The sequence below is a fragment of the Entelurus aequoreus genome, linkage group LG05 (assembly GCF_033978785.1).
Source record: "Entelurus aequoreus isolate RoL-2023_Sb linkage group LG05, RoL_Eaeq_v1.1, whole genome shotgun sequence".
Lineage (NCBI taxonomy): Eukaryota > Metazoa > Chordata > Actinopteri > Syngnathiformes > Syngnathidae > Entelurus > Entelurus aequoreus.
In genome coordinates, this window is record NC_084735.1 from 87,189,145 (window position 1) to 87,216,163 (window position 27,019).

A 27,019-nucleotide genomic window follows, 5' to 3' on the forward strand; every position below is an offset into this window, starting at 1 on the left:
GCAGACTCGGCTCAGCTTCGGGAGGAACTCAATCTGCTATTTGACCAACTCATCTCCGAAAACTTCAACAAAAGTCTGGAGCCCAACATCAACATTCAACCCGAGGTGACTATTATTCATAATAATAATAAAAGGACTTAAAAAACCTCTAAAGTCTTAGTGGCCACATGCGTGGACCCGCACCTTTTAGCTCTTATTTCCAAAATTGTGTACACTACTGAATTGGGGTCTTATGGCCTCTTATGTGGACACTTATACTGCCATCTGGTGGTGTCAGAAGAGTATAACATACAATGGAATTTGGAAAAAAAAAGTGTAAAAATTAGAATTAGCGTGTATGTATGTGTATATATATATAATATATATATATATATATATATATATATATATATATATATATATATATATATATATATATATGTATATATATAATATATATATATATGTATATATATAATATATATATATATATATAATGTATATGTGTGTATGTATGTATGTATATATTAGGGCTGCAACTAACAATTAATTTGATAATCGATTAATCTGTCTATTATTACTTCGATTAATCGATTAATAATCGAATAAAAGAGACAAACTACATTTCTATCCTTTCCAGTATTTTATTGGAAAAAAACAGCATACTGGCACCATACTTATTTTGATTATTGTTTCTCAGCTGTTTGTACATGTTGCACTTTATAAATAAAGGTTTATTTAAAAAAATAAAAATTGAAAAAAATAAAATAAAATTGCCTCTGCGCATGCGCATAGCTTAGATCCAACGAATCGATGACTAAATTAATCGGCAACTATTTTTATAATCGATTTAATCGATTAGTTGTTGCAGCCCATATATATATATATATATATATATATATATATGTATGTGTGTATATGTATATATATATATATATATATATATATATATATATATATATATATATATATATATATATATGTATGTGTGTATATGTATATATATATATATATATATATATATATATATATATATATATATATATATAATTGAAAATTATTACAACGTTCTTTCAAATGTATTCATGTTATTTGAAAAATAATATTCAATCATTTAATTTGATATATTTTGAAGTTATTTTTCATGTTTTATTTGGTGTTTAACTGGGAAAAAAATCACTTGTTGCAACTACTTAATGACTTCAAATCCATACAGTATTTATATGTTACTAAATGATATATTACTACTCAAATAAATATATTGTTTTAATATTTTCTCATTTTATTTATTTTCATTTTTTGTGATCAACTGCACTGGAGATATTAATGGCAATTACTCATCAAAACTTCTTAGACTATTTATATAACTATTCAAATGTTTTTATTCATGTTATTGAAAAAATATTAGCAAATTTTATTGTATATTTAGAATTTTTTTTTGTGATTAACAAGGGAAAATCACTCGTTTCAACTACTTACTAAAACTACATATAAATACATCATATTTATCATTTTCATTTTTTCCTGTAAATTATATATTGTCACTAAACATGAAGTACACGTTTGTGCACTTATGGACTAAGTACATCATATCAAAAGATGATTCTTAGTTTTTATTCTAATTGGGGTCCAATAAGCCCAAATAGCAAAGAGAAATAAAAAAAAAGCATGTAAACAAACAGCTTGGGCCTTAAAAGGTTAAAGCACATTATGATATAAATGTCATGTTCCAGCGCCAAAAAGTCACAAATAATGTTAGTTTATTCTAGTTTTTAAGTTATTAACTTTGTATGATTCATAACCATCCCCGTAAAACTTTAATAACTTATAAATCATATTAGTTAGAAGAAAATAATTGGAACACATGTTTTGGGACTAGTTGGGGGATCCATCCATCCATCTTCTTCCGCTTATCCGAGGTCGGGTCGCGGGGGCAGCAGCCTAAGCAGAGAAGCCCAGACTTCCCTCTTCCCAGCCACTTGGTCCAGCTCCTCCAGGGGGATCCCGAGGCGTTCCCAGGCCAGCCGGGAGACATAGTCTTCCCAACGTGTCCTGGGTCTTCCCCGTGGCCTCCTACCGGTCGGACGTGCCCGAACACTAGGGAGGTGTTCGGGTAGCATCCTGACCAGATGCCCGAACAACCTCATCTGGCTCCTCACCATGTGGAGGAGCAGCGGCTTTATGGCAGAGCTTCTCACCCTATCTCCAACACAACAACGCAACAACACATTGCAAAAAAGTTGGCACAGGGGCTTTTTTACCACTGTGTTACATGGCCTTTCCTTTTAACAACACTCAGTAAAGGTTTGGGAAGTAAGGAGACACATTTTTGATTTGGAATTCTTTCCCATTCTTGCTTGATGTACAGCTGAAGTTGTTCAACAGTCTCCCTTCTGCTATTTTAGGTGCCACACATTTTCAATGTCTGGACTACAGGCAGGCCAGTCTAGTACCCGCACTCTTTTACTATGAAGCCACCTTGATGTAACACTTGGCTTGGCATTGTCTTGCTGAAATAAGCAGGGGCGTCCATGATAATGTTGCTTGGATGGCAACATATGTACCTGTATGTACTTATTAATGGTGCCTTCACAGATGTGTAAGTTACCCATGTCTTGGCCACTAATACACCCCCATACCATCACACATGCTGCCTTTTACACTTTGCGCCTAGAACAATCCGGATGGTTCTTTTCCTCTTTTTTCCGGAGGACACGACGTCCGCAGTTTCCAAAAACAATTTGAAATGTGGACTCGTCAGGCCACAGAACACTTTTCCACTTTGTATCAGTCCATCTTAGAATTGCTCGGGCCTAGCAAAGCCGGCGACATTTCTGGGTGTTGTTGATAAATGACTTTGGCCTTGCATAGTAGAGTTTTAACTTGCACTTACAGATGTCACGACCAACTGTAGTTACTGACAGTGGGTTTCTGAAGTGTTCCTGAGCCCATGTGGTGATATCCTTTACACACTGATGTCGCTTTTTGATGCAGTAGCGCCTTAGGGATAAAAGGTCACGGGCATTTTGGGTTTTGTACATGATGTCATGAGCTCAAATGTGTGTAAAAAGGAAGTTTAATTTCAGGATGTGTGTGCCTTGCTGAAGAACGCCAGCCGTCTGGTTCCGCTCAGTCAGGAACATCTGGTGGTGAAACTGTGCAAGCTTCAGCATCACCTGCTCAACCAGCTGAAGGTACTACATGCTAACATGCTAACACATGCGCTGCTGGGAAGGAATACGCCAAACATGCAAAACACTATTTTCATTTTGATTGTGACGTGTGCCACCCTTATTTGACCTTTTATTGACATCCTTTACCTTTCACCTTTGATTTACTGCTTTTACCTTTTATTTACCTTCTTTTACTTTCTATGTTTCTTCTTTTACTTTCTATGTTTCTTCTTTTACCTTTTTATTTACCGTATTTTACGTTTTATTTACATTATTTTACCATTTATTTACATTCTATTCACATGTTTTTTTCTTTTATTCATCTTCTTTCACCTTTTATTTACTTCATTGACTTTTTATGTACCTTCTTTCACCTTTATGTACCTTCTTTGACCGTATTTGACCTTGTTTCATCTTCTTTTACCTCCTATTTTCCCTCTTTTACCTTTTATCCATCCATCCATTTCCTACTGCTTGTCCCTATCGGGGTCGAGGGGATGGCTGGAGCCTATCCCAGATGTCTTTTACCTTTTTATTTACATTATTTTACCGTTTATTTACATTCTCTTCACTTGGTTTTACCTTTTTATTTGTCTTATTTTACCTTTTATTTACATCCTTTGCCTTTCATTATTCTTCTTTCACCTCTTATTTACTTCTTTTACCTTTTATTTACCTTCTTTTACTTTCTATGTTTCTTCTTTTACCTTTTTATTTACCGTATTTTACTTTTTATTTACATTATCTTACCATTTATTTACATTCTATTCACATGTTTTTTTCTTTTATTCATCTTCCTTCACCTTTTATTTACTTCATTGACTTTTTATGTACCTTTATTTACCTCCTTTCATCTTCTTTTAGCTCCTATTTTCCCTCTTTTACCTTTTATCCATCCATCCATTTCCTACTGCTTGTCCCTATCGGGGTCGAGGGGATGGCTGGAGCCTATCCCAGATGTCTTTTACCTTTTTATTTACATTATTTTACCGTTTATTTACATTCTCTTCACTTGGTTTTACCTTTTTATTTGTCTTACTTTTCCTTTTATTTATGTCCTTTACCTTTTATTATTCTTCTTTCACCTTTTATTTACTTTCTATATTTCTTCTTTTACCTTTTTATTTACCGTATTTTACTTTTTATTTACATTATTTTACCATTTATTTACATTCTATTCACCAAATGTTTCCTTTTATTTATCTTCCTTCAACTTATATTTACTTCATTTACGTCCTTTACCTTTTATTTTTCTTTCACCTTTTACTTACTTATTTTACCTTTAATTTACCTTCTTTTACTTTCTATATTTCTTCTTTTACCTTTTTATTTACCGTATTTTGCGTTTAATGTACATTATTTTACCATTTATTTACATTCTATTCACATGTTTTTTTCTTTTATTCATCTTCTTTCACCTTTATTGACCTTCTTTGGCCGTGTTTGACCTTGTTTCATCGTCTTTTACCTTCTATTTTCCCTCTTTTATCAATCCATCCATTTTCTACTGCTTGTCCAGCTGGAGCTTAACCCAGCTGTCTTAACTTTTTATTTACTTTATTTTACCCGGTTTTACCTTTTTTATTTGTCTTCTTTCACCTTTTATTTACTTTTTAGTACCTTTTTATTTAGTTTCTATTGACCATCTTTTACTTTTTATTTCCTGTAATTTACCTTCTGTTTACGTCCTTCTTTTACCTTTTGTTTACATTCTTTTACCGTTTACTTGTATTCTATTCACCAAGCTTTTACCTTTTTATTCATCTTATTTCACCTTTTATTGACGCTATTTGACCTTTGATGTACCTGTTTACCTTTTAATTCACTTCTAACACTTTTGTTTACCTTCTATTCCGCTTCAGGTTGTATACATTTGTATGAGTTACACTCCTAGAATATAAATGGAAAGTGTTTCCGGATGGATTTAATGGAATGCTCCTTGCAGGCGGACAGGGAGGTCCGCTAAGTTAAAAGAATGTTTAATAAAATGTATCTGCTGCACAAGGTGATCATGGACGAGCAGACGCTGGACGTCTTGTTGAACTACGTCACCAGAGCTCTGAAGGTGTGCAGCACCTGGACGCACCCCGGCGTCCTGCAGGCGCTCTCCACCGTGGTCTACGGGAACGGGCCCCAGTGTCACCAGGTAGCCTTCTTGTTTCCGCTACGACGGCCGCCGATGCTCAGTGTCGCTTCCGTCCGCAGCACCTCAACGACCTGCTGGGCGAGGACGGAGTCCTGCTGCTCTACAGCGCCCCCACTCAGCCAGATATGGACCTACGCCACGTGGCTCTCACCTGCATGGCCAACATCTGTCTCAGGTGGGCCGACTGTCCGCGTGTCGCCGACAAAAAGACCACAACGCCGCTTTGGAAGTAAACATGTTTTGTCAGGATTCCCGGTCAGCCGCCGCTGGACGAGGAGCACAAGAGCGCCTGTTTCTCCGTCTTCCTGAGAACGCTGCAGGCGCCCAAACCCCCCGACACCGACGACGTCTTTTACTGCATGGTGGGAATGATGGTGTCCGCGCCATCAAGCCCGCCTCTGACTCGCCGTGTTGTGCGTGCAGGTGACACAGTCCACGCTGAAAGGACTTCACTGTTGTCTCTCTGGTGGCAAGTGGAAGTTTGGCGGCGGCGAGGAGGTGGGATCGGTGCTGGCCGCCCTGAAGGTGCCAACCTCCACCTTTTTTATGCTAACATGTACAGATGCCCATAAATGCTTTCAAATGTAATATCGGAAATTATCGGAATCGTTTTTTTTATTATCGGTACCGTTTTTTTTGTGTTTTTGATTAAATCCACATAAAAAACACAAGATACACTTACAATTAGTGCACCAAGCCAAAAAACCTCCCTCCCCCATTTACACTCATTCACACAAAAGGGTTGTTTCTTTCTGTTATTAATATTCTGCTTCCTACATTATATATCAATATATATCAATACAGTCTGCAAGGGATACAGTCCGTAAGCACACATGATTGTGCGTGCTGCTGCTCCACTAATAGTACTAACCTTTAACACTTCATTTTACTCATTTTCATTCATTACTAGTTTCTATGTAACTGTTTTTATATTGTTGTACTTTCTTTTTTATTCAAGAAAATGTTTTTAATTAATTTATCTTATTTTACTATTTTTTTTAAAAAGTACCTTATCTTCACCATACCTGGTTGTCCAAATTAGGCATAATAATGTGTTAATTCCACGACTGTATATATCGGTTGATATCGGTATCGGTAATTAAAGAGTTGGGGAATATCGGATATCGGCAAAAAGCCATTATCGGACATCCCTATAATGTATATATTGTGTTTTTTATGTTGATTTAATAAAAATTAAAAAAACGTTTTTTATTTTTGTATTTCTTGCGCGGCCCCGTACCAATCGGTCCGCGGCCCGGTAGGCCCGGTGGTTGGGGACCACTGCTATACAGCACAGACTAGAGATGTCGGATAATGGCTTTTTTGCCAATATTCTGATATTGTCCAACTCTTAATTACCGATTCCGATATCAACCGATACCGAAATATACAGTGGTGGAATTAACACAATATAATGCCTAATTTTGTTGTGATGCCCCGCTGGATGCATTCAACCAGTGGTCCCCAGACCCAAGTATTAAAAAAAATTAAAATTAAAATAAAAAATAAAATAAAAAATTCTTTTTTTTCTGTCTTTTCTTATCCACTTTGTACCGCTTGCTACTCACGGTGTCTCTTAGCCGCTCTGGCAAATCATGTTGTCTAAAAATGCATTTTCTCATCAATAACGTGACATCATATATATATATATATATATATATATACTTTGAATTAGGGATGTCCGATAATATCGGCCTGCCGATATTATCGGCCGATAAATGCGTTAAAATGTAATATCGGAACTTATCGGTATCGGTTTTTTATTATCTGTATCGGTTTGTTTTTTTTGGTTTTTTAAAATGTTTTTATTAAATCAACTTAAAAAACACAAGATACACTTACAATTAGTGCACCAACCCAAAAAACCTCCCTCCCCCCATTTCTTTCTGTTATTAATATTCTGCTTCCTACATGATATATCAATATATATCAATACAGTCTGCAAGGTTCCTACATTATATATCAATATATATCAATACAGTCTGCAAGGTTCCTACATTATATATCAATATATATCAATACAGTCTGCAAGGGATACAGTCCGTAAGCACACATGATTGTGCGTGCTGCTGCTCCACTAATAGTACTAACCTTTAACACTTCATTTGACTCATTTTCATTCATTACTAGTTTCTATGTAACTGTTTTTATATTGTTGTACTTTCTTTTTTATTCAAGAAAATGTTTTTAATTTAGTTATCTTATTTTTTTTTTTTTTTAAAAAGGACCTTATCTTCACCATACCTGGTTGTCCAAATTAGGCATAATAATGTGTTCATTCCATGACTGCATATATCGGAATCGGTTGATATCGGTATCGGTAATTAAGAGTTGGACAATATCGGATATCAGCAAAAAAGCCATTATCGGACATCCCTACTAACATGAAAAACTCACACTGACGCTTCAAATGATGGCTTCTTCCTGTTAGCTCAACGCTGTGTGCGGTAGTAGCATAAATCTTGACGAGGTATGAACATTTATTATTATTATTGTGACCAAAATGATCAGGATTATCATTATAATCGTGGTCATTTTAAATATGCTGAACATTTTCTAAAACTACTTACACTGAAATCTTTTAACCAACTTTTATTTAAAGAACACATTCAAAGTAGGGATGTCCGATAATGGCTTTTTGCCGATATCCGATATTCCGATATTGTCCAACTCTTTAATTACCGATACCGATATCAACCGATATATGCAGTCGTGGAATTAACACATTATTATGCCTAATTTGGACAACCAGGTATGGTGAAGATAAGGTACTTTTTTAAAAAATAATAAAATAAGATAACTAAATTAAAAACATTTTCTTGAATAAAAAAGAAAGTACAACAATATAAAAACAGTTACATAGAAACTAGTAATGAATGAAAATGAGTCAAATGAAGTGTTAAAGGTTAGTACTATTAGTGGAGCAGCAGCACGCACAATCATGTGTGCTTACGGACTGTATCCCTTGCAGACTGTATTGATATATATTGATATATAATGTAGGAAGCAGAATATTAATAACAGAAAGAAATGGGGGGAGGGAGGTTTTTTGGCTTGGTGCACTAATTGTAAATGTATCTTGTGTTTTTTATGTTGATTTAATAAAAAATAAAAAAAACAACCAAAAAAACCCGATACAGATAATAAAAAACCGATACCGATAATTTCCGATATTACATTTTAACGCATTTATCGGCCGATAATATCGGCAGGCCGATATTATCGGACATCCCTAATTCAAAGTATATGTATGTATATATATATATATATATATATATATATATATATATATATATATATATATATATATATATATATATATATATATGATGTCACGTTATCGATGAGAAAATGCATTTTTAGACAACATGATTTGCCAGAGCGGCTAGGAGACACCGTGAGTAGCAAGCGGTACAAAGTGGATAAGAAAAGACAGAAAAAAAAGAATTTTTATTTTTATTTTTTTTAATACTTGGGTCTGGGGACCACTGGTTGAATGCATCCAGCGGGGCATCACAACAAAATTAGGCATAATAATGTGTTAATTCCACCACTGTATATTTTGGTATCGGTTGATATCGGAATCGGTAATTAAGAGTTGGACAATATCAGAATATTGGCAAAAAAGCCATTATCCGACATCTCTAGTCTGTGCTGTATAGCAGTGGTCCCCAACCACCGGGCCTACCGGGCCGCGGACCGATTGGTACGGGGCCGCGCAAGAAATACAAAAATAAAAAACGTTTTTTTTATTTTTATTAAATCAACATAAAAAACACAATATATACCAGGGGTGGGCAATTAATTTTTACCGGGGGCCGCATGAGCAACCTGAGCACTGCTGGGGGGCCACACTGACAATATTTCAATTAAATTTTGCTCAAATTATTTTTGATATACCGTAAGATGGATAATAATAATAATAATATTTTCATTTAACCTAACTTATCTTTATACAAAAGCAGATGGCTTTTGATGGTTTTATTTTTAACACTTTCTTACACAACACTTCCTGATGTATATTACAATACAAAAATTTCAATTTCTGTCACTTTATCCTGCATCCTCTTTGTTGTAAAACCTTTATTTAACCAGATAAGAAAACATTGTGAACGTAGCACGCCTGTAAGGTGATTGGCGAAGAAGGAGGAAGCGTTGCTGTTGCGGAAATGAGGAGTGAGGATTGGTTTTCCTTTTGGAAAGAACGAGATAAGTTGAGCTGTGTTAGTATAGCATGCTCAATAAAAGTTTAAAAAGTGCATCAGACTTGGTGTGCACTTCTTCTGGACGCTACAATTGATGTCAGAAGTGGGATGAAATGCCTCCCAGTTCGCCTTGCCATCAAACCTGGGAGTCTTCATTGAGGGCGGAATTCCCCCCGTGGCAAGCAGCGTGGCTGCACCTGTAAACACTCTCTCTCTCTCTCTCTCTCTCTCTCTCTCTCTCTCTCTCTCTCTCTCTCTCTCTCTCTCTCTCTCTCTCTCTCTCTCTCTCTCTCTCTCTCTCTCTCTCTCTCACTTTGCGGCGAGCTCCTCACGTGGCACGTACCTCCCGATGACGTAGCACACAAACAGTGCAGTATGCGCAAAGTTTTACTTCTGCCACCAATTGTAGTGTCCAGAAGAAGTGCACATCAAGTCTGACGCTCTTTTTAAACTTTTATTGAGCAAGCTATACTAACACAGCTCAACTTATCTCGTTCCTTCCACACGCACGTCTCCTCACTCCTCATTTACGCAACTCAAGAAGACAACATCTACTTCAGCAGGTCGTTACACTATATTCTTTAAACACAGCAACGTGTGTACCACAAATAAGCACACAGCTTTACCTTTACTTGTCTTGTTGAAAACACGCCATTCGTCATCAACTTTTCTCTTTTTAGTCGCTGTGCGCCTTCCCTCACAGGACATACGCACAATAACACTTTTCAAAATAAAAGCAGCACAGTTGTATTGCACGCACGACAAAGATGTTTTTTTAAATTTATTTTGTAATTTGAGATTGCCGCTGCGCGCACGAGCATACGTCCACACGGAAGTAATACAAATAACGCTTTTCAAAACAAAAGCAGCACCGTTGTATTGCACACTCGAAATAGATGCTTTTTAAAATTTATTTTGTAATTTATAATTGGCCTCACGCGGGCCGGACAGGGACGTACAAAGGGCCGGATGCGGCCCGCGGGCCGCACAATGCCCAGGTCTGATATATACATTATAGGGATGTCCGATAATGGCTTTTTGCCGATATCCGATATTCCGATATTGTCCAACTCTTTAATTACCGATACCGATATCAACCGATACCGATATGAGCCGATATATGCAGTCGTGGAATTAACACATTATTATGCCTACGGTAATTTGGACAACCAGGTATGGTGAAGATAAGGTACTTTTTAAAAAAATGAATCAAATAAAATAAGATAAATAAATTAAAAACATTTTCTTGAAAAAAAAAGAAAGTACAACAATATAAAAACAGTTACATAGCAACTAGTAATTAATGAAAATGAGTCAAATGAAGTGTTAAAGGTTAGTACTATTAGTGGAGCAGCAGCACGCACAATCATGTGTGCTTACGGACTGTATCCCTTGCAGACTGTATTTATATATATTGATATATAATGTAGGAAGCAGAATATTAATAACAGAAAGAAACAACCCTTTTGTGTGAATGAGTGTAAATGGGGGAGGGAGGTTTTTTGGGTTGGTGCACTAATTGTAAGTGTATCTTGTGTTTTTTATGTGGATTTAATTTTAAAAAAACGATACCGATAATAAAAAAAACGATACCGATAATTTCCGATATTACATTTTAACGCATATATCGGCCGATAGCCGATATTATCGGACATCTCTAATACATTATATATCAATATAGATCAATTCAGTCTGCAGGGATACAGTCCGTAAGCACACATGATTGTATTTATTTATGGAAAAAATATATATAAACATTTTTTTAAAAAATACTCTCCCCCCCCCCCCCCGGTCCGTGGGACAAATTGTCAAGTGTTGACCGGTCCGCAGCTACAAAAAGGTTGGGGACCACTGCTGTATAGAGAACCATCAGTAGGTGGCAGCAGGTAGTTCATTGCTTTGTAGAAGTCTGAATACGTCGAGGATGGTTTGTGGTGATCTCAATATGCAGAGCACAGCGGGAGACGGCGTGCAAGTCAAATGGTATGCAATGATTGAAGCAAAAATGAACAAAAGGGAAAGGAAAAAGGCACTGAAGCTTAGGAATGGCTATGCAAAACAAAAGTAAAACTGAACTTGTTACAAGGTAAACAAAAACAGAACGCTGGACGACAGCAAAGACTTACAGCATGTGGAGCACAGATGGCGTCCACAAAGTACACCCGTACATGACATGGCAATCAACAATGTCCACACAAAGAAGGACAGCGTACGCACAACTTGAATATTCTTGATTGCTAACACAAAGCAGGTCAGGCAATAGTGTAGCTGCTACAGGAAAACAGGAAGGAAGGGTCACCAAAATAACAGCACAAGACAGGAACTAAAGCACTACACACGACAACCTGGTGGAGTTTCATTGTCTGCTTTAATGAGCCCAATTCAGTTTGTCTTGCACGTATGAATGAAGAGAAATATTGTCAAACGAGACTAAGGTGTGATTTCCACGTCCCTACAGAAGCTCATGTTCCAAGGAGCTCCGGGCGTCAGCGTGGAGTGGCCGTCCGTGCTTTACCCAGCTCCTCTTCCTCAGTACGAGAGCCCCTCCCCACGCACGGCGGCGGAAGCACCAACACCCACGGAAGCGGCCACGGGCGCTGGGGGGAAGGCGTCAACCGCGGTGAGGCAGCTGTTTGGCGTAAACACTCCATCAGACAAAGTTATGTCCAAGTTTCACTTTTGCTTCTCATATCACATAAAAGTGGTGCATTCAAGGAGCCTTGTTTCAAGTTGGAAACAGAAGCGTCACTTGTTTTTGAAGACAGGCCAGGCTTAACCCCCCAGTAGATGCCCTTCATTCAGGGGCTGAATCTTCAGGGTTTTTACGCGTCGATCCGATTCCTATTCCTGGATGACGATTCCATTCAGTATTCATTCTCGATCCCCGCAATGTATAATTAAATATTTAATCGCGATTAATCTTGTCCTCAGTTCACTCAAAATCAATCGCAGAACAATATCATTGTTCCTCATTAATAAGTGTATTCTAGACAGATCATTTTTAAAGTGACAAAACAATTAATTTGCTGAAATTAACTTTTTTTTTTTAAATGATTCTTTTTCAAACCGCTCAATAAGAAAACGTTTTTAAAGAGAATTAAAAAAATACCTGCAGTGCGTTGGTGTCTTGCCAGATTTTCTATTTTGTATGAATACAGAGTTCGTATTCCTGTTTTAGGAGTACTTGCAATTTAGGGGAGAGGAGCTACACTTCCATGTTTATATAATAATGATAATAATAATAATAGATTTTATATGTAAAAAGCACTTTACATTGAGTAGATAACCTCAAAGGGCTACAGTATATTAAAAAAAATAAAAATAAATACAAGTAAAAACTAGAACAGCCAAATAGCTAAAACTAGTATGCATATATCTAAAAAAGGCTTTGTTTAAAAGAAGGGTTTTTAAGCCTTTTTTAAAAGCATCCACAGTCTGTGGTGCCCTCAGGTGGTCAGGGAGAGCGTTCTGTAACTGTTTAACGCATTAGTAACACAAAATGTGGGTCGTTACAATCATGCTTTCATTGTCAAAGATGTCAGGTAATAACACTTTTTAAAATATATTAATGATGTATTGTGATTATTATTGTCCACTTCCGCTAATCTCTACTTTACACTTTGAAGTAAAGGGAAACATGACACGTTTATAATTATGAAAGGTCTTTATTAAAACTCACATTCTGACGACTTTATATTCAATACGTAAACACTATTTTGTGAAAAACAAATGGGGCGATATGGCTGACAACCGTATCACGATGTAAGTGTTTTATATCGGTCATTTTTGATATTTTTTATGATTGATAGTAAATAAGGAGCAGGAGGAAAATATATTACATGTAGCCATTTTTATTGGTCATTTTTCATTTTTTATTTATTATTGAATTTTTTATTTACATTTTTACACTATATATATTATTTATATTATGTTGTTTTATTTTTATATATTTCATTTTTTTACATATTTCAAATGTAACTTCCTCTATCAAGGCACAAAAGGAATGTCAACACAAGCATGGAGGACACTCAAACAAAATAGTAAACTCACATTGAACTCTTAACAATAAGCTCTTAAAATGAAGGTGCAAAAATAAGGAATATGTAAGAAAGGCTTCATAAAGCGTGATAAAAATAGTGCAAAGTGTGAAAATGTAAACATAGAGGAACCTGTTTTCTGCAGGTTTAATGGCAGGAAGTTACAGCTGTGCTCTAAAGGGTGAGCTAAGGTGCTGTGGCATTAGCGGTGTTGCCTTGCATCATTCACAGACCACATTGGTCTGACTACGGTCCCTTTTGAAAACATCTCTTCCCACTCTGGAATCAACCGCGAGACACTAAATGGCGCAACCGAACTTGATAGTTGGTACTGTTTTGTACCCTGTTTTTTCAACGCTTAAATCTCTAGCAGGAGATACAGGACAATAAAATGCCGGACAAACAGATTTAAGAACACATTTTACCCGAGAGCAATGGTGTCGCTGAACACAAGACGAGAATGTGTGCTTGCTATTTTTATCTATGTTCTTATGTGTTGTTATGAATTTGCACTAAATTAGTTTTGCTTACAATTTCGTTGTACAAGGACAATAAAGATATATTCTATTCTATTCTAAATCAACATCAGATTTATCTGACGATAAAGTTGTTGGTTTTTTAATTTCATGCCCTCCTCGTTAAAGAAAAACCCCGTTTTTTTTATGGCAAAAACACAAATCTGCACATTCAAAAATAAACAATAATCACAATACTGTATCATTAATAGCTAACCTGTAGATTTGCAAGCACATGCTGGGAAAAAAAAGTTTAAATTGATGCGTTTTATGTACTAAAACGCAGCCATTCATGGAATAAGATGTTACTCGATAAAAAAGTCATTGTCGATGGTAACAATTATTAAAAATATACACATTTACAGACTTTTCGTTACATTTGTATCAGCTGGGACGTGAACACTGGGCCTTTGGCACGATGAAAGTCATTACTGATGAAACAAAAACATAATTAAAAATGACTCTACGCCAAAACAACTAGTCGTAAGAACAGTTTCAATCCGATGAACGCTGTGAAATATGAATGTACTAACTCATGCTCACGTCATCGTAGGGCTGGGCGATACGGCCTTTTTTGAATATCTCGATATTTTGAGGCCATGTCACGATACACCATATATATCTCCATATTTTGCCTTAGCCTTGAATGAACACTTGATGCATATAATCACAGCAGTATGATGATTCTATGTGTCTACATTCAAACTAGGGATGTCCGATAATGGCTTTTTGCCGATATCCGATATTCCGATATTGTCCAGCTCTTTAATTACCGATACCGATATCAACCGATATATGCAGTCGTGGAATTAACACATTATTATGCCTAATTTGGACAACCAGGTATGGTGAAGATAAGGTACTTTTTAAAAAAAATTGTAAAATAAGATAAATAAATTAAAAACATTTTCTTGAATAAAAAAGAAAGTAAAACAATATAAAAACAGTTACATAGAAACTAGTAATGAATGAAAATGAGTCAAATGAAGTGTTAAAGGTTTGTACTATTAGTGGAGCAGCAGCACGCACAATCATGTGTGCTTACGGACTGTATCCCTTGCAGACTGTATTGATATATATTGATATATAATGTAGGAAGCAGAATATTAATAACAGAAAGAAACAACCCTTTTGTGTGAATGAGTGTAAATGGGGGAGGGAGGTTTTTTGGCTTGGTGCACTAATTGTAAGTGTATCTTGTGTTTTTTATGTGGATTTAAAAAAAACACAAAAAAAAACAAAAAACGATACCGATAATAAAAAAACCGATACCGATCATTTCCGATATTACATTTTAACGCATATATCGGCCGATATTATCGGACATCTCTAATTAAAACATTCTTCTTCATACTGCATTAATATATGCTACTTTTAAACTTTCATGCAGAGAGGGAAACCACAACTAAAAGTGTATTTATGAAACAGTTATTAAGCAGTGGCACAAACATTCATGTCATTTCCAAGCAGAAAGTGCAAGATTGTCAGAGACATTTGAAAACACTTTTGTGCACTAAGATGACATATCAAAACAACACTAAATTAAAGGCCTACTGAAATGCAATGTTCTTATTTAAACGGGGATAGCAGATCCATTCTATGTGTCATACTTGATCATTTCGCGATATTGCCATATTTTTGCTGAAAGGATTTAGTAGAGAACATCGACGATAAAGATTGCAACTTTTGGTCGCTGATATAAAAAAGCCTTGCCTGTAGCGGAAGTAGCGTGATGTCACAGGTTGTGGAGCTCCTCACATCTGCACATTGTTTACAATCTTGGCCACCAGCAGCGAGAGCGATTCGGACCGAGAAAGCGACGATTTCCCCATTAATTTGAGCGAGGATGAAAGATTTGTGAATGAGGAAAGTGAGAGTGAAGGACTAGAGGGCAGTGGAAGCGATTCAGATAGGGAAGATGCTGTGAGAGGCGGGTGGGACCTGATATTCAGCTGGGAATGACTAAAACAGTAAATAAACACAAGACATATATATACTCTATTAGCCACAACACATCCAGGCTTATATTTAATATGCCACAAATTAATCCCGCATAACAAACACCTCCCGTCCATATAACCCGCCAATACAACTCAAACACCCGCACAACACACTCAATCCCACAGCCCAAAGTACCGTTCACCTCCGTAAAGTTCATACAACACATATATTTCCCCAAAGTTACGTACGTGACATGCACGTAGCGGCACGCACGTACGGGCAAGCCATCAGATGTTTGGAAGCCGCAGCTGCGTACTCACGGTACCGCGTCTGCTATCCAACTCAAAGTCCTCCTGGTAAAAGTCTCTGTTGTCCCAGTTCTCCACAAGCATGCGTATCCAACTCAAAGTCCTCCTGGTAAGAGTCTCTGTTGTCCCAGTTCTCCACAGGCCAATGGTAAAGCTTGACTGTCATCTTTCGGGAATGTAAACAATGAAACACCAGCTGTGTTATCCGGCACAACAGTCAGGGGGTGCATTCTACGGCGGGGGTGCGTTATCCGGCACAACACCAGCCGCTAATACACCGCTTCCCACCTCCAGCTTTCTTCTTTGCTGTCTCCATTGTTCATTAAACAAATTGCAAAAGATTCACCAACACAGATGTCCACAATACTGTGGAATTTTGCGATGAAAACAGACAACTTAATAGCTAGCCACCATGCTGTCCCGAAATGTCCGCTACAATCCGTGACGTCACGCGCAAACGTCATCATACCGAGACCTTTTCAGCAGGATATTTCGGCGCAAAATTTAAAATGGCAGTTTAGTAATCTAACCCGGCCGTATTGGCATGTGTTGCAATGTTAAGATGTCATCATTGATATATAAACTATCAGACTGCGTGGTCGCTAGTAGTGGCTTTCAGTAGGCCTTTAAAGTGCACTTTTTGTACAGAACGCCACTACAATAGTTAAAAACAAATAAAGTGCACTTTTGTGCATGATGTCACACAAGATATTTCAATAAGTGTCAAATAAAAATGAGCTGCATAATAGGAAATCAAATCCTTCACTATGTGGTAGGTTCCTGCGGACGTTATCTCCTTCTGTTGTTGACTATTTTTTTCATACGGTGTTGATGTGGAAATGTTTGCCTCGGCATTTTGTTGGTGTGGCACCGAACGGAGATGTTGACATGCGGAGTTTCAAGCACTCTTCATACTCTAGTGCAGGGGTGGGCAATTAATTTTTACCGGGGGCCGCATGAGCAACCCGAGCACTGCTGTAGGGCCACATCCACAATATTTCAAATCAATTTTGTTCAATATTATTTTTGATGTATACCGTAAGATAAATAATAATAATAATTAATAATAATAGTAATACTTCAACATAGTGTGTGTAACAGCATTCCATGACTAATATAAATAAATTAACATGAATAATAAATGACAGTAAAATAAGCACACGTATGACTGAGGAGTCATAGTGTAACTTTGTGTGGTGTTTGACTTGTCCGACTTTTTGTGTGGCCATAAACGCACCAGTGGTTTAGTGCTATGCGTGTTGGTGACAGATGACAAGTTGCTTTTGGCCTGGTTTGTACGGAAGAAAATGACGAGTTTTTCCAGATAGAAGTGTTTTACTCATGTTTTTAGTGTGGTTATGTCCCAATATAAACAGTTTTGCTCAATAAAGTGATGGATATAATTCCTGTCCTCGAAGCATCTCGATAGACGTTACAATAATTGAACGGTGTTGACGAACACCGTTAGGGCCGCTTGTTGTCACTGTCACTCAAAGTTGCATTGCAAAATGACACAGAATAAATGAGTTTATTTTGTTTAGAATTCAGATGGGATTTGATTTGGTGCGCGGCATATATTTGCTGTGCACAGAGGACGCTTGAGCAGTGTGCAATTGCGCAGGCACGCACCTTAGAGCAGTGGTCCCCAACCACCGGGCCGCGGCCCGGTGGTTGGGGACCGATTGGTACCGGGCCGCACAAGAAATTTAAAAAAAAAAAATAATAATTTTTTTTTTTTTTTTTTTAAATGAAATCAACATTAAAAACACAATATATACATTATATATCAATATAGATCAATACAGTCTGCAGGGATACAGTCCGTAAGCACACATGATTGTATTTATTTAAGTAAAAAAAAAAAAAAGTTTTTTTTTTTTTTTTTTTAAACCCACCCCCACCCCACCGGTCCGTGGGACAAATTTCCAAGCGTTGACCGGTCCGCAGCCACAAAAAGGTTGGGGACCACTGCCTTAGAGGGAACGTTGCTTGGCAGTCCATGTCTTGTTGAAAACACGCCATTCCTCATCAACTTTTCTCTTTTTAGCGTCTCGGGTGTAAAGCGTGCATCACTTGTCGCTGCATGTGCACCTTCACTCGCAGGTTACACACGGACACACGCCCATAAATAATACTTTTCAAAATAAAAGCAGCACAGTTGTATTGCGCGCACGACATAGACGTTTTTTCAACTTTATTTTGTAATTTGTCATTGCAGCTGTTCACATTCACTCACAATCACGCATGCGCATACGTCCACACGGAAGTAATACAAATAACGATTTTCAAAACAAAAGCAGCACCGTTGTATTGCACACTCGACATAGATACTTTTTAAAATTTATTTTGTAATTTATGATTGGCCTCACGCGGGCCGCAGAATGCCCAGGTCTGCTCTAGCGGGTGACTTTTCAAATGATGCTACAAATTAGCAGTAATGCTACTTCTTGTAGCAACGTTTTTGCCCCACACTTGACAAATTACGGTTGTCTGTTCGACATCTTCCCGCTTGAAGCCAAACCACCGCCAGACGATGGTGTTTTTCTTGGGAATTAATTCTTCTTCCTTCATTTGTTACCAGATTCGCACCTCCTTTCTCTCGTATTACCACTCGCACCACAGCTAACGTTACCCATGCCGCTACCTCTCTGCTCCGCGAGGGCGTGTACGTATGTGACGTATGTAGGAAGGTGCGCTTGTTTTACGTCTCTGTGAGAAGGAGAGACAAGAAAGAGTGAGAAGAGCCTGTAGTGTAATGCCCGCAGCTAAAAGCAACTGCGTGAGAACGTATACTCCAATATCACCATATAGTCATTTCTATATCGCACAGAGACAAACCTGCGATATGTCGATATATCGCGATATGTCGATATATCGTATTTTCTTACTTTGCTCTATTCAGCGCTGCACGATGATTCCATTAAGTGCTGGTTTACTGTACTGGTGTGACGACACTCGCTCACCACCTTTTCTCTCTTAGAGCAACAAGAAGAGGAAGTCGAGGGGGAAGGCGAAGAAGACCAACGCGGAGGAGCGCGGACGGATGGAGGCGGACGAGGACGACGCGGAGGCGGAGCAGCCGGCGTCTCGCAAACCGGGAAATGACGCGGAAGCCAAATCTTCCGTTGTCTCGCTGTACCCCTCGTGGAAGCGCTGCACTTCTGACTCTGAGTTTTCCGACCCGGAAGGCAGCGCACACAGCAAGTTGAGGTACGAGGACGTGGAACCCAACACACACAGGACCTTTCATTAGGTACACCAAGTTAAGGTGAAAGTACCAATGATTGTCACACACACACACACACACTAGGTGTGGCGAAATTATTCTCTGCATTTGACCCATCACCCTTGATCACCCTCTGGGAGGTGAGGGGAGCAGTGGGCAGCAGCGGTGGCCGCGCCCAGGGATCATTTTTGGTGATAAAAAGGTTTTGACTTGACACAAAACTGCAGTTGCGCCAAGTAGCAGACCTCCTCAGTCAGGGGTGTCAAACTCCTTTTTATTGAGGGCCACATGTAACACTATTATTATAATAATAGCCTTGTCACACAACTATAATAATAATAGATTTTATTTGTAAAAAGCACTTTATATTGAGTAAACAATCTCAAAGTGCTACAGAGTATTAAAAAAATCAAATAAAAAGATAATAAAGAAATAAATAAAAATAAAAACTAGAATAGCCAAATAGCTATAACTAGTATGCATTTATCTAAAAAAAGGCTTTTTTAAAAAGAAGGGCTTTTAAGCCCTTTTTGAAAGCATCCACAGTCTGTGGTTCCCTCAGGTGGTCAGGGAAAGCGTTCCACAGACTGGGAGCGGCGGAGCAGACCTTTTGTAGTCCCCAACCTTTTTGTAGCTGCGGACCGGTCAACGCTTGAAAATTTGTCCCACGGACCGGTGGGGGGGTGTATTTAAAAAAATAAAAAATAAATTATTATAATTTTTTTTTTTTTTTTACATAAATAAATACAATCATGTGTGCTTACGGACTGTATCCCTGCAGGCTGTATTGATCTATATTGATATAGAATGTATATATTGTGTTTTTTATGTTGATTTCATTAAAAAAAAACAAAAAAAAAAAACATTTTTTTATTTTATTTATTTTTTTAATTCTTGTGCGGCCCAGTACTACCGGTCCGCGGCCCGGTGGTTGGGGACCACTGGTGTGGAGGATTCGGGGGGTGAGTAGTTCTTTGAGGTAGAAGGGGGCATTTCCATGGAGGCACTGGTGGGTTAGCAGGGAGACTTTGAATTCAATCCTGAGTGGAACAGGAAGCCAGCAACTGTTTTTTCCATCCATTCATTTTCTACTGCTTGTCCCTTTTGGGGTAGAGGGGGGGTACTGGAGCCTATCTCAGCTGCATTCGGGCGGAAAGCGGGGTAACGTTAAAGTTAAAGTACCAATGATTGTCACACACACACTAGGTGTGGTGAAATTTGTCCTGCATTTGACCCATCCCCTTGTTCACCCCCTGGGAGGTGAGGGGAGCAGTGAGCAGCAGCGGTGGCCGCGCCCGGGAATCATTTTTGAAGATTTAACCCCCAATTCCAACCTTTGATGCCGAGTGCCAAGCAGGGAGGTAATGGCTCCCATTTTTATAGTCTTTGGTATGACTCAGCTGGGGTTGGAACTCACAACCTACCCATCTCAGGGCGGACACTCTAACCACTAGGCCACTGAGTACACCCTGGACAAGTCGCCACCTCATCACAGGACCAACACAGATAGACACAACTGTTTTTTGATTACCATATTTTCCGGACCATAGGGCGCACCGGATTATAAGGCGCACTGCCGATGAATGGTGTATTTTCTATCTTTTTTCATATATAAGGCGCACCGGATTATAGAGCGCATTAAAGGAGTCATATTATTATTTATTTTTTCTAAATGTAAAAGACTTCCTTGTGGTCTACATAACATGTAATGGTGGTTCTGTGGTCAAAATGTTGCATAGATGATGTTTTACACATCATCTTCAAGCCGCTTTCTGACAGTCGCTTCCGGATGCGCCGTTTTGTGGGCGCTCTTATTTACGTGGCTTATTTACGTCTTCTCCCCGTCATCTTTGTTGTAGCGTGCAAGGACGGGAGTGGAAGAAGTGTCAAAAGATGGAGCTAACTGTTTTAATGACATTCACAATTTACTTCAGTTAATAACGGAGCAGCATCTCCTCATCCGGAAAGAACAACAACGCCGGAAATGTGTCCCGTGAAATAACCGTCCGACCGGAACTCTCTAAAGTTTCTTGGGTGAATAATGTCAACTCACTACACCGGTATGTTTTAGCGCTTTCATGGCGAGTTTACTGACAGATATAAGTAAGAACTTTACACTACTTTATATTAGAAATGGCAACAGTGGAGGATGAATGTCCCATAACAAGTATATATAGAGAAAAAGCGTGCAATTTTTCAGGACTTATGCAGATCCCAAATACAGATCAGCAGGTACCAGAAGGTAAAAAAAAAGTTGCTTTCGCAAAATATTGCGAAACAAAACTCCAGGTAATATGTCTTACATTATACACACACCATAATAATACTTGTATGTTTAATGCGCCGACAATCCATCAAGCGGTGCGGCTTCATAGCTTACCAAAGTCCTACTAAAACATTTTGATAGATTTTTGAGCGCCGTGTGTAATGTTCTATATCAGGGGTCACCAACGTGGTGCCCGCGGGCACCAGGTAGCCCGTAAGGACCAGATGAGTAGCCCGCTAGCCTGTTCTAAAAATAGCTCAAATAGCAGCACTTACCAGTGAGCTGCCTCTATTTTTTAAATTTTATTTTTTTACTAGCAAGCTTGTCTCGCTTTGCTCGACATTTTTAATTCTAAGAGAGACAAAACTCAAATAGAATTTGAAAATCCAAGAAAATATTTTAAAGACTTGGTCTTCACTTGTTTAAATAAATTCATACATTTTTTGACTTTGCTTCTTATAACTTTCAGAAAGACAATTTTAGAGAAAAAATACAACCTTAAAAATGATTTGAGGATTTTTAAACACATATACCTTTTTACCTTTTAAATTCCTTCCTCTTCTTTCCTGACAATTTAAATCAATGTTCAAGTAAATTTATTTTTTTTATTGTAAAGAATAATAAATACATTTTAATTTAATTCTTCATTTTAGCTTCTGTTTTTTCGACGAAGAATATTTGTGAAATATTTCTTCAAACTTATTATGATTAAAATTCAAAAAAAATATTGTGGCAAATCTAGAAAATCTGTAGAATCAAACTAAAATCTTATTTCAAAGTCTTTTGAATTTCTTTTAAAATTTTTGTTCTGGAAAATCTAGAAGAAATAATGATTTGTCTTTGTTAGAAATATAGCTTCGTCCAATTTGTTATATATTCTAACAAAGTGTAGATTGGATTTTAACCTATTTAAAACATGTCATCAAAATTCTAAAATTAATCTTGATCAGGAAAAATTACTAATGATGTTCCATAAATTCTTTTTTTAATTTTTTCAAAAAGATTCGAATTAGCTAGTTTTTCTCTTCTTTTTTTCGGTTGAATTTTGAATTTTAAAGAGTCGAAATTGAAAATAAGCTATGTTTCAAAATTGAATTGTCATTTTTTTCGTGTTTTCTCCTCTTTTAAACCGTTCAATTAAGTGTAAATATCATTAATTATTAATAATAACATAGAGTTAAAGGTAAATTGAGCAAATTGGCTATTTCTGGCAATTTATTGAAGTGTGTATCAAACTGGTAGCCCTTCACATTAATCACTACCCAAGAAGTAGCTCTTGCTTTCAAAAAGGTTGGTGACGCCTGGTATATATTATTAATGGAACATTTAAAATGTTGGTGTTGTTTACTTAAGTCATATTGCCATCATGGTGCAGCCTACGCGTATCTCTTATGTTTGACTGCCATCGACTGGTCACACTTATCCTTACACCATGTACCACATAAAGTAGCTTCGAGGTGAGTAAGCTCAACCAAATGTATTCCTTACGTTAGACGCACCGGGTTATAAGGCGCACTGTCGAGTTTTGAGGGAGAAAAAAAGGATTTTAAGTGCGCCTTATAGTCCGGAAAATACGGTATTATATTTTTTATGGATCCTAAGTCAAGGTGACAGGGAGAATTTTAAGTGTTTATTTTTGATAACAAAAAATATGTTTGGAACGTCAGATAATATTTAAGTGTAGAACACATGTCAAAATTGAAAAAACAATAAAATAAAAGGACGTGCGGGCCACTTAAATGACATGGCGGGTCACGTAAGATGACGTGGCGGGCCACGAAAATATGTGGAAGGCCACATAAATGCTGTGGCGGGGCCACATGTGGCCCCCGGGCCTTGAGTTTGACACCAGTGTCCTAAAAGATTGTGATGTGCCAGGCAATGCTGTTCCTGTCCAGTCCAGTAGGTGGCACTAATGTAAAACAAAACAAAATATTCATTAAAAACAAGGCAAAGGTTTGAATTTTTAAAGTATATTTAAAATGTTTGGCCACACACAGTTTGAACAGTAACACTGTGTTTGAATATAGGAAAATAAAACACTGTACTTTGATGCAGCCCGCGTACATCTAAAGCAGGGGTGTCAAACAGTTTTAGTTCCCCAAACTAAGACCTTGTTGAGCTCCGGGCCTCACGCACAGGAGGGAGGGACACACACAGAGTGATCAGTGACACTTCAATCACTTGTCCATTTGGTTATGGAGTAAGTTTATTTCCAACATGTAATACAGATGGGTGGAATTTTTTCCTCCAGTTCAGGGGTGTCTAACTCGTTTTCATTGAGGGCCACATCGCAGTAATGGTTGCCCTCAGAGGGCCGCGTTTAAAGATGAGTAAAATATGAATATACATGTACATATATATAATACATTAACAATATTTTTTTTACATAAGCTGCAAAAAAAATCTTAAAATTGTACTTTAAAAACTGGCAGCTCAGTCACCAGAATTTTACAGTAAAAGCAGTGTTGTTGTTTTTTAAAGCATATAAAAAAAAATTTAACGAATGGAATGGAATGGAAAAACAATAGCACTGTTTTTAGCAGTAAGATTCAAGCAACAGAGCTGCCAGGTTGTTTGTTTTTTTTACCATAAAATCTTCTTTTTTGTTAGTTTTTTAATGTTTTAGTTTCTTACTGTATATGGGGAAAAAAACAGTACCAAAGTTGATTTTACGGTAAAAAAAACTCAAGTCAGCGGAATTTAATTGTAAAATCTATTGTCAATTTTACAGTCTACAATTTGATTGATAATTTGTTTTGAAATCATAAGTCAAGCAGATATTTAAGTACAGTATGTATCTTTATTTGACCAAAAAATATTTTTGGAATACATGATAATATAATATTTTGATGTTGATAATATTGAATTTTAAAAAATATGCAACTGCATGCAGTACATGATTTTTAATGTCAAAAGGGAAATAAATAAGAATAAGAATAGGAATAAAAAAAATATGAAGCATTTTATTAACGCATATTATTTCTAGGCTTTCGCGGGCCACATAAAATGATGTGGCGGGCCAGATTTGGCCCCCGGGCCTTGAGTTTGACGACTGTGATCTAAAGGTACATGTTGAGAATCACTGCATTGAATTGTTTACCATGTTCTTTGTCAGACTTTCTCACGCTCGCGTCCGCCAGGGGGCGCTGCACTGTCTGCTTGCCGTGGTCAAATGTGTGGAGAAGCGTACTCTCTACGGCTACTGGTCCTCCTTCATCCCGGACTCCCCTGTCGGAGGAGCGCCGCCTCTGACCCTGCTCACCATCATCCTCAAAGACCCTTCGCCAAAGGTATGAGCCGCCTGGTTGTCCGTGCGTACACCAACGGGGTGCCTTGATGCCCCGCAGGTGCGGGCGTGCGCTCTTCAGGCCTTGTCGGCCATGCTGGACGGCTCCCGGCAGTTTCTCGCCGTGGCCGAAGACACGGCGTCGCCTCGGACCTCCTACACGCCGTTCTCCTTCACTTTGGCCACGGCCGTCCGAGAGCTGCATCGTGCTCTCAGCCTCGCTCTGATGGCCGAAACGTCTCCTCAGACACTCACGCAGGTCATAAAGGTAAGAGGACTGCCGGTCTTGGCGTACAGTGCGAGTATTTCCAGTCGCATTTTGTCACTAAAAATACGAAGTCGTCTAGAGATGTCCGATAATATCGGTCTGCCGATATTATCGGCCGATAAATGCGTTAAAATGTAATATCGGAAATTATCGGTATTGTTTTTTTTTATTATCAGTATCGGTTTTTTAAATTTTTTTTTTATTTTTTATTTTTTTATTTTTTATTAAATCCACATAAAAAACACAAGATACATTTACAATTAGTGCACCAACCCAAAAAACCTCCCTCCCCCATTTCTTTCTGTTATCAATATTCTGGTTCCTACATGATATATCAATATATATCAATACAGTCTGCAAGGGATACAGTCCGTAAGCACACATGATTGTGCGTGCTGCTGCTCCACTAATAGTACTAACCTTTAACACTTAATTTTACAAATTTTCATTAATTACTAGTTTCTATGTAACTGTTTTTATATTGTTGTACTTTCTTTTTTATTCAAGAAAATGTTTTTAATTTATTTATCTTATTTTATTTGATTCATTTTTTAAAAAAGTACCTTATCTTCACCATACCTGGTTGTCCAAATTAGGCATAATAATGTGTTAATTCCACGACTGCATATATCGGTTGATATCGGTATTGGTAATTAAAGAGTTGGACAATATCGGGAAATCGGCAAAAAGCCATTATCGGACATCCCTAAAGTTGTCTAAGTATTGATAAAAGAAAGTAGCACATGTGCAGTGTTTCCCATAAACTGCCACGATACCTGTGGCGGTGGGGGCGTGGCTATGGGCGTGGTCACCATGACATCATTGAGTAGTTTGCATAATTTACTACAATGATATGATTTTCTCTAAAAAGGCTCAAAGAATGTATACTTACTAATTAATAATAACAGTTTTGTTTTACAATATAATTACAACACTTTATGTACATATTTATATACAGATTTGAACAATAAGTTATTCACTGAAATATATTTATTAATCGTGGTTTTTACAAAAATTATATCTTATAAAATATAAAAGCTAAAATGTCTCTTAAAGCTCTGCCCCTTTAATTAGTGCATCCTAAATCATTTAACTTTAGCCTACTACTACAAGCATATTATTTACCAGCAACATAAAGTGAAACAGGTGTCCTGCCACAGTCAGTAACAAATAAACAGAAAACAGTAGTGGTCAAATACAAATAAGGCAACAAGAGAAGTATCCTACACTTTTCTTTTGTAAAGTAAATGTGAACAGCCTATATGGGCATCTACATCAACTATATGATTTGCCAGAGAAGCTGGACAGGACAAAAAAAAAAATAATAATAATTTTTTATTTTTTTTTAAATTTGTGGCGGACGTAATTGTTTCGTGGCGGGCCGCCACAAATAAATGAATGTGTGGGAAACACTGATTCTTTCTGTGCTACAATTTTTTTTCATTTGGTAGCAGCGGTGCTACTAGTGAACAAGCTAAGCAGGTGTGTCTCCTTGTGTGTCAGTGTTTGGCTCACCTGGTGTCCAACGCTCCCTACCAGCGCCTGAGGCCGGGCCTGCTGAGCTCGCTGTGGAAGCAGACACGGCCCTACGTTCGCCACAGAGGTCACTTCCACATTGATTGAAGCATTTTCCAAGCGATGAGACTCGAGCGAAGCCTCCGTTTTG

The 27,019-nt window shown here is 37.7% G+C and overlaps 1 protein-coding gene across 1 annotated transcript in view; it reads left to right on the forward strand.

Annotated features, from left to right (window-relative positions):
- heatr6 (HEAT repeat containing 6) overlaps positions 1-27,019 on the forward strand; it is a 46,523-nt gene that overhangs the window by 264 nt on the left and 19,240 nt on the right. The window contains 11 exon segments of the mRNA XM_062049248.1: positions 2-105; positions 3,066-3,173; positions 5,158-5,298; positions 5,358-5,473; positions 5,546-5,660; positions 5,722-5,823; positions 11,962-12,123; positions 19,285-19,514; positions 24,915-25,089; positions 25,147-25,353; positions 26,857-26,956. Coding sequence (XP_061905232.1) covers positions 2-105; positions 3,066-3,173; positions 5,158-5,298; positions 5,358-5,473; positions 5,546-5,660; positions 5,722-5,823; positions 11,962-12,123; positions 19,285-19,514; positions 24,915-25,089; positions 25,147-25,353; positions 26,857-26,956 — 1,560 coding nt within the window.